Source organism: Trichosurus vulpecula, chromosome 3 (assembly GCF_011100635.1).
Source record: "Trichosurus vulpecula isolate mTriVul1 chromosome 3, mTriVul1.pri, whole genome shotgun sequence".
NCBI classification, from domain to species: domain Eukaryota; kingdom Metazoa; phylum Chordata; class Mammalia; order Diprotodontia; family Phalangeridae; genus Trichosurus; species Trichosurus vulpecula.
The window spans coordinates 171,596,516-171,611,596 of NC_050575.1; the positions used below are offsets into that span (position 1 = coordinate 171,596,516).

General features: G+C 47.0%; 1 protein-coding gene across 1 annotated transcript in view; it reads left to right on the forward strand.

The window, feature by feature from the left end:
* The first annotated feature begins 966 nt into the window (after positions 1-966).
* The window catches only part of NOTCH1 (notch receptor 1), a 73,402-nt gene continuing 59,287 nt past the window's right edge, over positions 967-15,081 (forward strand). The window contains exons 1-2 of the mRNA XM_036749531.1: positions 967-1,107; positions 3,998-4,079. Of these exons, the coding sequence (XP_036605426.1) occupies positions 1,050-1,107; positions 3,998-4,079 (140 nt within the window). The 5' untranslated portion in view covers positions 967-1,049. The remainder of the gene's footprint in view (positions 1,108-3,997; positions 4,080-15,081) is intronic.

Sequence of the window (15,081 nt, forward strand, 5' to 3'; positions counted from 1 at the left end):
GGTGGTTGGAGGGTTGGGGACCAGGATGAGTGCACAAACCCGTCTGTGCTCCACGATTAATTCCTGAGTTGGGAAAGGGGTATTTAGGTCACCCACCAAGTCTTACCCCGAACCAACTCCAGGAAAGCTCTCTAGGGTGGGGCCCGAGAGTACTCCAAACTCAAGTCCCCTAGACCAGCTCACTGCCTTTTAAGGCATTCAGATCACACAGTCTTTGGGACGATCCCCAGCTCTTCGTCCCGAACGTTCCTTCCACTTTCCCTGTCTTCACCTCTGCATGAAGCCCCCAGAGAGCAGCCCGTAGAGGGAGGCCGGAGACAAGAATAGGAAGGGAAAGTTGCTGGCGCTAAGCACACCCTAAGCTCCATTCTCCCGGCCCCCGGGCCCCGAATACCAGCGGCTCCTCCATTGACATGCAAATGCATAAAAAGACTCGGCGAAGAACAGAAACTTCGTGCGAGAGCCAAGAATCCCTCCGCAAGCTCGCAACAAACTTTCAGTAGCTTCTGAAACTTTCAAACGAGAAGTAGTCCCTCGGTACGGGACGCCTTCCCAGTCTCAGAAAAGTGCTCAGGGTTCTTCGGGGACAACTTTGGACACCCCAGAAAGCATCTTCGGCCCGCGGTCTCTCCAGGGAGCTTTGAGACTGAGCGAAACGAGGCTCTATAGGGAGGGGGTGGAGGGGAAGCGGAAGGATTCGGAGAAGAGGGAGGTTCACAGCTGGGGGGGGGGGGGGAGGAGCAGGAGGAGTGGGAGAGGCGCCGAGCTCGCCGCTTCATTTAGTGTCTTGGCAGCTGTAGGTTACGTAGGGTTGAGCCGGGCGCGGCGCGGACAAGTCTGCGAGGGAGCGAGAAAAAGAGTGAACTCGGGCAGTGCATGTGCGCCCGTACGCCTGCAGAGGAGGGGAAGACGAGGGCGAGATTGGCTCCCTGTCCGAGAGATATTGCCTAGGATTTCCCAGCCCGCCCGGAGACCTTATGTCACTCTGAGCCTTTCTGGGATTGCCCGAGCGAAGCGCCGCTGGGGGAGAGCTGGCCGCTGCGGGAGGCATGCGGCCGCTCCTAGTGCCCGTCGTCTGTCTGTCGCTGCTGCCGGTCCTCGCACGAGGTAGGACGCGGGGCTGCTCCAGTGGAGATCGGAACCCGGTGGCTCTGGGGGGGTGGGGAACAAGACCGCAAACTTTGTGCACCGTTGGAGAAAACTTTTTTCCCTCCTGGAGGAGGGACGCGGCTAACCTAGCCAAGATTGGGGAGAGAGCGAACAGGCTTGGATTGAATAGGGGAACGGGAAGCAACCTGACTTGGTCACTACGGGGATCGTGTGGTGGTGGTGATGGTGGTGGTGGCGGTGGCAGCAGCGGAACGGTGGGTGGAGATGTCAGTACCTCCCTGGCCGGTTTGGGACCCGCTGGAGTCACCTTTTCCCTGTTTTGCGACCTTGGCTACCTCCAGGATGTCAACCATCCCTAGTCCCCCGCCCTTTTTTTTTCGGGAGACTCTCCCTTCCACTGCAGAGAAGGCTGCTCTCGCCCCCAATTTGGTCGGGGATTGAGGTGGCACCAAGAGGGGAAGGTCGGGAGTCTGGCTTGCGTGTCCAGGGTGATGGGAAGTGTAAGTGATGGGGAGGGCTCCAGCTGCCTTGGAGGCTAAGGCTGAGTTATTGAGCGACCCTCACCACTCCCCCCCGCCTGCTTTCCCGCCCCCTCCAAACCTGTACCCCCCCCACCTGTGGCCAAACCTGCATCTCTCTCCACCCACTGCCAAACTTGCGTCGCCCCCCCCCCGCCCCGGGCCAAACCTGCACCCCCACCCCCACATCTCCCGCTTTGGGTTTCTTCTCCGCTGGTTGAGTTCTTTCTATTCGAACTTGAGTCAGGTTTCCTGTTCTCTCTGGCCTTTTCTTCTCCGTCTGCCCACTGCACTTTCGGGTCGAGGGCTGGGGGCGGATGTCAGCGGCGCGGGGTTTTCGGGCTCAGAACAGTGTTGAGTTTTTGCGAGGAACCGACGGAAGCCCGCTCCCCGGGGCGGTGTGGGGAGCCTATGTAGCCCCCACACCCTGGGGCTGCAGGGGCTCTGCACCCCGGCTATTCTGCTGAGCCTGGCCATCTCGTGGGACAGCCCTCCCGCAAGCTACAGGAAAGTTGCTTGAAGCTTGGGGGATGGGTAACGTTTTGGCTGAAAAGCCTAAAACTTTTAAGCATCTGTGACCCTTCCTGGAAAAAGGAAAAAAGAAAAAGAAAGTTTTAGAGAACATCCTCTGGGTCCTGTGGTCTCACCCTCTATTTTGGAGTTTCCTTTTTTTCTGGCCTTCAGGAATGACAACTCTCTGGGGATTGTGAGAACGATCACTTGCAGGGGGCCCCCCGTACGGCTCCCTCCTCCCTCTCAGCCCACGGAGCAGCGATGAGTCAGGCAGCCCTCCACCGGGTGTCCTCCACTCGCTGCCTTCCTCCTCTCTGCTTCCCACGCTTCGTGGGCGCCCCTCCCCGAGCGGTGCAAAGAAGAACAACACCGCCTAACCCTACTAGCCCCTCTCTGAAAAAAGTAAAAAAGCCCGCAGACTTTGGGCACAGCTCCCCACCCAATCCATCCCAAACTCTTAGCTTGAGTTGACTCTCCAAGAAAGGAAGTCTCTAGCGGGGACGGGTCCCCCATATTCTCATGCTTGAGTTATGTAGCCCGAACCCCTAAGTGGGGCTTTGGATTGGGGAAGCACTTTACTTCTCCGTCTGCCTAGGAATGGAGCAGGGGGGTGAGGGGGAGAGGGGGTTGTCCACGGGATTTTGTGAATTGACCCAGCATTTGGGGAGTGGGGGTTGGGGTGGAGGCGGGCCCGCTAGTGCAGCTCAGATCTTCCGGGGAGCAGGTATTGAGTGTCCCGGGAGGTAAGAGTATTCAATCCTCGCCCTACAGTCAGTAATGCAACAAGAGGTGTCTTTAAACGAGCTACAATGGGCGGCTCTGATTCCCGCTTTGTTGGAGTTCAGGGGAAGCTGGGCCCCGCAGCTGTCGCATTTTCCCACGAGCCAGGAGGGGAGTGTGTGCGGCTTGCTTTGGGACTATTCAGACTCCCCCTCCAGGACTGGCTAGATAAGTCACTTTACCATGGATGTTTGAACAGGCAGACAATTCACTGCATTTCTGAGCGCTCACTGTAGTCTCAGCTTCCCCCCACCACCACTCCCTCCTCCCTCTCCTCTCCCCTCCCTTTTCCTCTCCTTCCCTTCCCTCCTCCCCGTTGAAGAGATGTGGGTCTCCCCTAAAGTACAGGCTTCTGGTTGGGTGGGCGAGAAGGAGGGTCGACAGAAGTTTGGGAAAGTCATGCTGGTGGAATTTTTGAGTAGTTGAGTTGGTCAGATTGGCTTCTGGGTAACATTTCCCGTTCTTTGCCAAGCTGTTGTGTAATTTAGAGCTAGTAGTCTGGGGTAGACCTTCGGTAGTTGGCATTATAGAAACAGCCCAACTTCAGCCTCCCATTCTTCCTTCCTACCTCCTGTTGACTTCATTAAGAATATCAAAAGAATTCATTAGAAGGGTGTCTACCCCTAAGAAATCTGGTACCTGTGTTTGTGTGTTTCTATGCATACATACATACATGCATGGATTTCTATATGTGTATATGTGTGTGTACACACGTGATAGATGTAGAATATTTAGCCAATGTACATTTGTCTTCTATAACTAATTCAACAATAATAAACATTTATTAAGTGCTTATGATGTAAATAGATTATAGTACTATGCTAGATGGGATGGCGTGAGAAAGGTAACAAAACTGAGAAGTCAAATAAGAATAACTAAGGAGGTTGGATAAGATGATCTAAGGTTTCTTCCAGCCCCAAACTTATGATTATATGACTTATCTTGGGTGCAACATGGTGGGGGGGGGGGGATAAGGAAGAGGTGAGTTTTCTGGAAGGTTTAAGGGTTGGACCCTGACTCATAGCTTTAGACTCATAAATTTGACCCTTGACAGGCTTCTTGTACATATCTCCTAGGTTTTCGGTGTTCACAACCTTCAGAAACCTGTCTGAATGGAGGCAAGTGTGAAATCTATGACAATGGAACAGAGTCATGCATGTAAGTATTCGTGCACTTGGAGTGGTCTGAGAACCGTTGCCTTCTGCTTTTGTGGGGTCTTGAGCACAGTAGTCTTTACAGTAAGTCAATGTCTTTCCTCTGAGATACAGTACAAGGATGAGAAATCATAGAGTAACTTTTATTAGAAAAAGTCTGGCAATCACTTAATAAGTACTAGTTACAACATTTGCAGTGGTTGGTTTAGTCTCTAAGTTTTTCTTCCCATTTTGGGGTGGAGGGTCACTTTAGGAAACTGTGTTTCTTGTTAGGGGCCAGAGCCTGGATTTCCATATCCCTTTTTCTTCCCCCAAGTGTTTCAATAGGGTTGATCTTCCAGTGGACGTAGTTCAGTTTTACAGAACGGCATACTGAGATGCAAATGAAATTGATATTCAACTTCCAGCCCGTCTGGCTCATAAATCTCAGTGGCTAGAGCGATGTTCCTGGATTCTGTAAAACCTAAGTTCAGATCCAGCCTCACATACTAGCCATATGACTGGGCAAGTCACTGAATCTGTCTGCCTCAGTTTCCTCAGCTGTAAAATGGGGATAATGATTGCACCTCCCTCCCAGGGTTGTTGTGAGGGTCAAAGGAGATAATATTTGTAAAATCCTTAGTACAGTGCCAGGTACGTGGCAGATGCTTAATTGTCCCTTTCCTCCCTTCCCTTTTCTGCAGATGAATTTCCTCTAGGATGAAGTTAATTTCTGTTGTTTTTAATATTTTATGATGTAAGTACCTGAGTTTTGGTACTCCTGGACTTTTCTAGTGCAAGGGTTGGATTCTGGAAAACCTCTCTATAATACTGTATTGGCACTTTTGAAAGAAAAACTTCCTTGGGGGAGAGGTGTTGGATGGGAGGTATGCTAGAGTCCAGTTTGACTCACATGTTATTTCGCTTCCTGTAAACTGTCTGTAAATCTAGACTATATTTATTCCTTTAGTCTGTATAATACCTCAGTTAGATTGTGAGTTCCTTGAGGACAAAGATTATCATTTGCCTCTTTTTGTATCCCAGTTGTTAGCACAGGACCTAGTATATAGTAGACACTTAACAAATGTTTACTGACTGACTTTTTGAGGTCAGGATTCTAGTTCCCAAGTTATCTATATGATTATGGGTAAGTCATTTCTCCCTGAGACTCAGTCTTCTGCTCCACAAAATGGGGTTTGTCATTCTTGCTGTCTTCACTGGGGCTTTTGTGAGGGAGGCTCAAGGGATATAAACAATGCACCTAAGTACTTTCTTAACAAACCTAAGACAGGAAAAAAAAAAAAGCAAGGGATTATTATTTAAAAAATCTAGTTTGATCAAGTTTTGCCTCTAAGCCAGATGCTCTTCAACTTGAGTTCATCCTTGATGTGAGTAATGAGGGAAGCATTTGGTAGTTGTGGGGAGAAAAAAAAGAGCGAAGGCATCCCCACCACTGAGGCTTCAGATTAAGAAGTAGCGCCTTGCTCTGCATCTCAGAGGCCCTCTCATTCCAACTGTTGACTGGCTGATTTCCTTGACAACACTGGGCATCATGCTTGTGCATCTGTTTCAGTCCAGCTACCCTGCCTAGTTTGGTAACTCTCTTCCCTGCCCCTCCCCACCCCACCCCTTTCACCCCCTTCCTTCCCCAAAACTTCAGCAAATTAATCAGGCCCATGAGCAGTTTAATGGACAAAAAGGAGACCTCTTTGTGAGCCACTAATGAATGAACGCTGGGTTTTTTTTTTCCTCCTTTTTGGCTTTTTTCTCCCCCTGCAGAAGCCTCACCGACGCTTGATGCCCTAAATCTTGTTTTCTTTCATTCAAGGACCGACAGCTGGGATTCAGTCGAAATTCGGCAGCTATTGTTGAGGGAGGCAGATTAATGCTGTGTGACTAATCATGTGTGGCTTCCCAGAATGCATAACTCCCCATACCCTTCTACCCCACAATCTCTTCTCCCACCCCTACTTTCCTTGGCTATTTTGTCTTACCCCACCCCCAGCAGATTTACATATGTGCAGAGTTTTCAGTATAATATAATTGGAGATGGAGAAAAACTTTGGAGAGGCAGCACGGTATTGCAGAAGGCACATTGCACCCAGAGTTGGGAGACTTGGTCTCTAATCCTGGTGAGCTCCCTGTAACCTTGAACAAGTTCCTCCTCTTCTGTAGACTTCAGTTTCTTAATCCCTACAATGACTGGGTTGGACAAGATGTTCTCTAAGGTCTTTTTTAGCTTTGACATTCTCTTCTTGTAACATTCTGGTCACCAAGTTAGATAAGGATGCTTCCCAGGTGCTACCTGAGGGTCACCTGGGAAGAGAGAGAGAGAAAGAGAGAAAATGAGAGAGAGGACTACCTTGGACAGCCAGCCTTGTTGATGGAGATTTTGGTTGTCAGACATTGAGGTTTTCTGTCTGGCTTACTGCCCTCTGTTGGAAACGGAAACTCTGTTGGGGTAAAGCAAGTGATTTCCCTTTACTATGCCTGTGGTCACCATAAGGCACGACAGTGTTGCTAGTGTCAACGTAGTCCTTGTGGCTGGAGCTTTGAATTTTCATGGTAGTCATGGGCCTTTTCACAGGAGACCCCTTTTCTCTTTGCTAGAAGATAATTTGGCTATTGTAACCCCTAATCCTCTGCCTTAAGCCCTCTAACATGGAACAGAAGACATGACCTTGAAAGAGCTATCCCTCCACCCCCCACCTCTTTCCCTCCTCCCTTCCCAAATATCTCTTTACTGGGAACTCTACTTCCAAGCTTCCTAAATGAAGCCCAGTCCAGGGCAGAGATAGCAGAAGCTGAGTTGGCCCCTTCCATTTTTGGCCCAGGGCCACACCTCAATTTGGCCTGGCACTTAACACGGTTGGGCCATAAAGGCCCTATTGTGCTTCCCCTACAAATCCAATTAGAAAATGGAGTGAAATAAATACCCCAGGATGACTCTAGTAGGGCAATGTTCTGGCATTTGGGGGTTCTCGGTTACAGCAGGAAAGCAGGGAGCCATGGCCATATTGAAGCAAGCCGGGTCCAGAATTACTCTTTTTTGATAAGTCTGGATCAGGGATTCAAAACATAATTGTTCATGGCACTGAGGCAAAGTAACCTTTGTCACTGGATGAGAACCACTGGGAGATGGTGTTTGCTGCTGTACGTTGTTTCACCAGCAGGGTTTGAAATCCTAGTCTTTCTTAACTTCGGTATTGCCACATTCCCCTGGACAGGAGAAATCCTTTTCTCCTTTGATGGGAGCTGACTGGGATGCAGCTGCCCCCCTGTGGCCTTCTCTAGGAGGGTGGGGAAGATTGAGGCTTACCCCAGAACCCCTCTGTTCCACAAACTTGATAGAGGAATGGAAGATTTCTCTGCAGGGAGAAACTCGCCTTGGGTGTATACATTTGGAAAGGCAAAGAAGGATGGAGGAGAGACTTTGCCTGAGAAGGCATCAGGAGGGATTCGGTAGAGGTACCATTTGAGTTTTGTACATTTCTGTGAGGTAGACAGGATAAGGGATAATAAATCTTCATTTACAGGTGAGGGAACTAAGGCTTGGAGTGTGACTTGCCCAGGACCACTCAATGGTAAGTACTAAACTGAGAGTTGAACCCACGTCTCTTGATTCCTGGTTCAACACTCTTTGTACTGTGCCCGGGTACCAATCTTGTTTTGGACTGAAAGGGGTGAAGGAGGAAGAGAGGTTAAATCTAATCATTGGTTTCAAGCTGGGAGAGAAAAAAATGAGTCTGTTACAGGACTTCCTCTGTTTATGCAGCAATTCTGTCTTATAGTTAGAGGATGTGAGGGTTAGAAAAACACATGTTTAAAAATACTGAGTGTCAAGTAGAAAGGATTGCCTATAAACTGTTGGGGGAAGACAGCTGGAAAGATGAGTAGATGGCAAGAAAGAATGTCCTGCAAGTCTGGATCTATCATTCTGTTTAATTCTGCTCCTAATGTTTTTTAAAAGAACATTTTCTTATGGTATGTATTGGTTCAATGAGTTACCGAACATTTTTCCCTGAAAAAAAATTTTTTAAGGTGGTGGGGGGGAACTGAACTGTAGGCTGGACAGGAAGAGGGTGGAGTTGAATGAACAATGGATAAAAGGGACCTCTGAAATAACTAAACCAAGATCTTTCTGGGTAAAGGGGCTCAGAGGCTGTAACCTTGATTTTTAGAAGAGACTGTGAGGGAATATAAACCTTCGGTTTTAGAGGGAGAGCGGGAGATAAAGGTGATGCACAGTAACCTGAGGACCCTAGAAACTGTCATGGTACAGTATGCCGGACCACAAGGCCCAATCTATTGCCTAGTGACAAGTCTCTGAGCAGATGTAATTTGGAGATTATCCACCTAGGGCTGATTAGAGCATGGGGAGGGACTCTCCAGAAGATACAAAACCATTGAGTCTTACCATTCCACTACTCAAACTGAGATTGGGAAGAGCCATCTCCCCCGCCCCTCCCCCCCCCCCAGTACATTAGGAGAGGAGGGACCTTTCCTGTTTCTCATGTCTGTTCTATAAATAGTGAAAGGATGTGGCTTTTCTGAGTTGATTGAGAGTCTAGATTGCTTTCCTCAATAATGCAACAATAATAACTTTGCACTTTGACAGAAGCTTTCATCTGGAGATCATAAAAGCACTCTACAGACATTCTGCTCCCCCACAAGGTGCTGGTGGGTAGCATGATTATTTCCATTTTAATGATGGGAAAACTGAGGCTGGGAGAGATGAAATGATTTGCCTGAGGGTGTGCGGTGAGCCTTTGTGAGAGAACCAAGAGCTGAACTTCCCAATCCTCCCCTTGTCTTGCTGGGTCAGGTCTTTTGGACCAATCATACTTCTTGAATTAGGACATTTCGTGCCTTGGGTGATCTGCTGCAGTTGGGGCCAGAAGAGGAGAGGTCCTTTTCCTGGACAAACAAACAAACAAACAGCCTACCTCATCTCATAGCCAAAAAAACCGGGGGCGGGAGTAGAAATCATTATTCTAAGGCTTGACAGTTACAGATTTCTTTCCGTTTGCAGAAAGTTCAGTTCATTTTTGCATGTTCCCCACAGCTCCCTGTCCAGGCAACAGCCACTCCAGAAACCACTCTGGAATTACCCCAAATTGGAAGGGGAAGAGAGATGGCCTTTTGTAAAATATGGAATTATAGGATGATTGGTTTTTTTTCCTGAAAACCAAACAACAACAAGAAGACCCTTTTATTCTCCATTTGCAAGTCCACGGGTACAGAAACAGAGCAGTCATATGGCAAAGAATAGGTTGGTCAGTTGCTAGCCAATAAAAGTGACTCACCTTTCTGTTGAGAGAGTTCTTGGAGCCACCTGTCCCTGTACACTGAGAATATCCATGAGAGGAATGTGGATTGTAGGAAGCATAACCAGATTTAACTAGCGACTGGCCTCAGGGGACAATTAATGTGGTCTGCTGTACTTTTGATCATTTATGGCCTGTTCTTATAACTGAGTTGTCTCTGTCAGGTGTGGCTGGTTTTCTCTCAGAGGAGGCTTTAAGGACCGTAGAGAAGAGATCTGGCATTTCCTGGCTTGGGAGCAAGACCAAGTTTCTCCTTCATCTCCTCTCTCCACTCAACTCCACTCCTCTTGTTAAGACTTGGGTTCTGGTTTCTCTTCTGTCTTTTGGTCATGGCTAAATCATTTCCCACATCTGACCTTAGTTTTCCCATCTAACAAATGAGGGTTTGGACAAGGCACCATCCAGCTCTAATAAAGCTAATAGGATGCTGGGAATTGAGGTATTGTGCTTGAAGGCGGTGCTTCAGTTTTCCTCAGGAATGATTGACAGAAGCTTTGGTCATTCTTCAGGAAAGACAACTGGTCCCAGGTGAGGAAAGGAGGTTCTCTTCCAGGTGATTGCAAATGCATATAACTCCTTTTCTGGCATGCAGAGATGTCCAGGGCTAAGCTTAATTTTCTGCAAGTCTTTTCTCTCTTTCTTTTCTCCTGAAATCTTCTGAGGGAAATTTGGTTCTGGGCTCTAGACCAGGGCCCTGAGTGCCCTTTGGCTCAGTGATAGTGGTGGCTTTGGGGTAGGGAGCCAAGTGCTGAGGCATTTAGAACAGGCCTCTCTGGAATAAGGCCCTGCTCTTAGGCACTCAATTTGTTAAATGAAATTTGAGTATTGTTTTTGGACTCATTTGAAGAAACATTATTCATAGATTGCTAGAACTTTAAGAGATTTTACTGCTTATCTAGTATAAGGGGCCCTTATTTTGCAGATTGGTTAAACTCAGACCCAGAGGCTTTGCAATTTGCCAAGATCACACAATCAATTAGTAGCAGAATCAGGGGGGCAGCCAGGTGGCACAGTGGATAGGGTGCCTGGCCTGGAATCAGGAAGACTTATCTTCCTGAGTTCAAATTTGGCCACAGAGGCTTACTAGCTGTGTGACCCAGGGCAAGTCACTTAACCCTGTTTGCCTCAGTTTCCTCATCTGTAAAATCAGCTGGAGAAGGAAATGTCATACCACTTCAGTGTCATTGCCACAAAAACCTCAAATGTGGTCACAAAGAGTTGGATACAACTAAACCATAACAACAGGCTCAATCACAGAACTTAAAAAAGTTTTATCATTTTCAGCCGAGTGCAGTAACATAAACCAGGTTAACAAAAGTGTTGCCTGTGTTTTGGTGAATGCATAATTTTTAAAAATGATTTCAGTTTAGCATAGCACCAGCCTAAGCTGTATGTGGAGGCTCTTATTATATTTACATTGTTTGCATGTAAATAAAGTGTTTCTAGATTGTTTGAAGCAGTTTGTTCTCTTAAGTAGAGTAAATATTCCTCTTATAATCTTGTTTACACTGCTAATTTGCTAATCCAAAAAGTATTGCTAAAAGTTAACTCAGCCCTCACCTACTTAGACTGAGGTACCCTGATGTTGGGTAAACCTGTGTACTGGGAGTTAGGTGAGAGAGGTTTGGGTTCTGGTCCCAGCTCCACCAGAAGTTAACTTTCTGACCTTGGCCAAGTCCCTTCCCTTCTCTGAACTTATAAATGAGAGTATAGGACTAGACGTGGGCCTTTCCAATAGAAATCTGTGAGCCCATGTTCTTAGAATCATCTGGATAGTGGCTGGAAGAGTGGCCTGGGGTACTTAAGGATTGGTTGGGTCCCAGAAGCAAGGTTCCATTCTCCTCCTTCCCCTCAACTGCTTAAATTTAAGAGAGTGGGATGCCAAGGTAGGCCAGTGTTTTGTGTGAGCGGTCTGAGGCCAAAGAAGAAAGTCATTTTCTAATGAAAAGTAATGAGAGCTGAACTGGAGGTGCTCAGTCCATTATCCTTCCTTTGGGAGTTAATCTCATGCTGTAGTTTAGATCTCTTCCCCCTGATGCCTGGGGCTGTCTGGAGTTAATATTAGGAAAGTTACTCAGTGAACACCAGGCATTTTTCTGGGAGTGGATCAGGACTCTCCAGCTGGGGAGGGCTGGATTTAACAGGGAAACTTTCATGCTTAATCAAGTTGAAGAGAGAAATTATTTGCACATCGATCAATTCCTCTTTAACAAGTTTTCCCAGGTTCCCTGCTGGAAGCAGTTGGTTATTTTAGGCCTTGTTTGCACACAGAGTGAATATTTAAGGCCTCCCCATTCCTGGATTCACTAGCTGCAATCTGTCAGACAGACAAATAGGCATGGGACTCCCATTGTAAACAGTGAGAGGAAGTGCTGCTTGGAGAGTAATCTAGTGCTTTATTTACGAGGTACAGACGGTAGGTGTTTGGTAAGCATCGACCATCACACAGACCTTGGAAAGATGAGCCCAGATCTTTGTTAGAAGGAACCTCATTTCTACAACCTACCAGTTCCTTTCAGTTTTGGTCTGTAAGCGGAAATTATGCACTTACTGGAAATGTGACGTTTCCAGGGAGATTGTTTTTTTGTGTTTTTCTGGTAACAGCTTTTCTGTAAGAAATGTTCAGTGGATGGAGGAGGTTGGCTTTTAGCCCCCTGCAGGACCCTCTAACAGGAGCTGGTACTGGTTTATGATTCTTAAGGTAATAGGGAGGTGAAAATGGTAGTATTCAGTTCAGCGAGCCATTTGGTAAATGAGTGTGTGCATAGCACTGTGCTTAGCCTCTAGGGAATAAAGAGACTGGTCCCTTCTGGAGCCTAGTGAATGAAGCCTCCTGAATCATGAGACCATTAGAGATGTGCCAATCCCATGGTCTTCTCTAACTCAGGGAACTGTCTTTGTGGAGACATGAAGAAACAGTTTGTCAAAGTCAGTGGTTATTCTCCAACACTAATGATGAATTCTACCTTTCTGTAATTATCTATTGCGGATCACTCATGTAATTACTGAGAGAACCTGCTAAGTGCCCTGCCCAATGCTAGGCATCGGGAACAGCCCATGCTCTGTAGGAAGGAACTTGCATTGTAGTTGGGCAAACCAATGTATGTATAACATCTGTCAGTTTAAGACAGTCTATAATTCCCAAGTCTATAATGACTGGGTTCATACCCATGGCCTCTATTAGATAAGCAAACATGAAAAATTCAGAAGATTGTAGGATCATAGACTTGGAGCTGGAAGGAACCTCAGAAGCTATTTCGTCCAACCCTCTCATTTTATAGATAAGGGGAAACTGAGGCCTGAGGAGGTTAAGTGAACTGCCCAGGGTCACACGGATGTTATCAGAGGCGAAATTGAACCCAGGTCCTTTGACTCCAGAGCCAGTGCTTATTTCCACTGTTCCACATTGAGGAGACCCACCAGCAATGTGGTGCTTTAGAAAACCAGCTCTGGTCTAGGACTCAGTGGATCTGAGATCTAGTCTAGTCTGTGCAGCTCAACAGCTCCTTCGTCTCAGGTTAGTCATCTCTCCTCTCTGAGCCTCTGTGAGCCTCCATTTCTTCTTCTCTAGAACAAGGAATAGCGAGTGCTTTTGAAGGCCCCTTCTAGCAACAGTGCTTTCAGATCTGCTTGAGTTACAATTGTCAAGAAAGTCTTTATGGAGGGTCTAAGATGTAAAGTGGGGCTTGCAAGTTGAACAAGGCTTTAAATTGGTCACCAAAAAAAAAAAAGGAGAGGGAGGGAGCATGAGGGAAATCTGATCCTCACTCCTAAGAATAACTCAATTTGTCTGGGGCTTTACAAAGATGTACAAGTGTTTCGTCTTTACTACCTGTTAGACTATGTATACTATCTTGTGTTTGTGGTGGGGGGTGGGGTGGGGTTGGGGGAGTTTTCACATGTGTCATTAATTCAGTAAACATTTACTAAATGCTTCTGTGTGCAAGCCATTGTTTTTGCTAGGTATTGTGGTAAGGGAGAAGGAATACAAAGTTAATAACATTCCCAGCTCTCCAGGTCTCAAGGAGCTAGCCCTTTAACTGGGGAGACAAGGCATGTACACCAATTATAATATAAGGAATTGGTTTCCCAAATAGAATGCAAACGTTTTGAGAATTGGGGCTCTCTTCTCTGTATCCTCTATAGTTCTGAGAACACAGCTGGCCCTTAGGAAAGACTGGTTAGTTGACAGAATTCATGAATGTTGTCTGCCCAGACCTTCCCCTGGTAGTGAGTGAATGTTATAAATGTAAAGGAATGCAGAGCCTATGTGATTGTCTGAAAAGGAATACACAATTCAATTAGATGCATGCGAGAGATGGTCTAGGTATCCTGGGAGCCCACGATTCTGTAAGGTTGACTAGAGACAGAAGCATCTAACGTCTGGGCAGTCCTGTATGTAGATAAAAGCAAATTGGACCCAACCGATCCCAGTAACAGAGATCATTGTTCCATTTCTGGAACTTTCAGAAAGGATATTATAGGGGGAGATGAGCTGAATCATTCATGGAATCCCTTCATTCCTGACTCCTCCTCTTCCCGTTTGTCTAGCTTTTGCTCTACTGGCTGAACGTTCCTGGGACAGAGCCATTAGTCTGCTTGGATAGAGAGAAAAAGGGACTGGTGACAGTTGCTGGCTGGAGAGTGACCCTGTGACAAGCTGACCCTGGAGATAGTCTCCTTGGTCTCTTGGGCTGCTATTAAAATGTTAGACAGGCCTCGAAGTCAAAAGGCGGAGGCGACAGACGGCCCTTTTCACGGTGCCCGCTGTTCCCAGTAAAAGGGGGGGAGGTTTCTAAGGAGCAGTGTGGAAGAATGCAGCAGAGGCCAGAGCCCCTCCTATTGTCTTCAGTTTTCTCAATAAGGCTGTGGCTGACCCAAAGATTTCTGTAGACTAGAAGGAAGGGTTGAAATATAAAAGCCTCTTTTTAGCATTTCCACTGTACATGGTTAGGTATAGTACATGCAACTGTCTTGTGATCCATCTTTCCTCTATCCCCGCCCCTGCCAATTTCTCCCCCTCACCAAAAGATAAAAAGTGACAACACTGTTGGGAGAATATCTGATGTATTTCAAGCCTCCTTTTTATTAGAGTTGTAGGATCCCTCCCATTTTTCATTTACCTCTCTCTTCCTGGATGTCCTTCCCTTTCCTTGCCTGTCCATCACCTCCTGGGTCTCCTCTATTTTTTTCTGCCTATCCCTTTTATCTGTGTCTGGCCTCAGTTCTGAACCATATGTCTTTTCTTTTATTTTGTGTCCTATGTGTCTTGTCTATCAGGATTTCTCTGGTTTCTCACTCCCCATCCTCTGTGTCTCTGCCTGTCTTCCCTTTCTGCTTGTCTCCCTCATCCCGTGCCTCTTTGTCTCCACTTCTATTTTCTCCCTTTGTCCCATCACCACCCTTCCTTCACCAAGATAAAGACTAGAGTTTGCATCTTTCTTGCTGCATCATTGAAAAAGCTGTCCACACTAGGTGCCTCTACCTCTCCTCTCCCACTCTGCTACACCCTCTGCAGTCTGGCTTCTGACCTCATCACTCAACTGAAACTGCTCTCTCCAGAGGTACAAATGATTTCTTAATTGCCCAAATCTACTGACCTTTTCCCAGTCCTCATCCTTCTCAACCTCTCTGCAGCATTTGACACTATGGACTGCCCTCCCTGGATACTTTTTCTTCTCCTATTTTTGTGACGTTTCT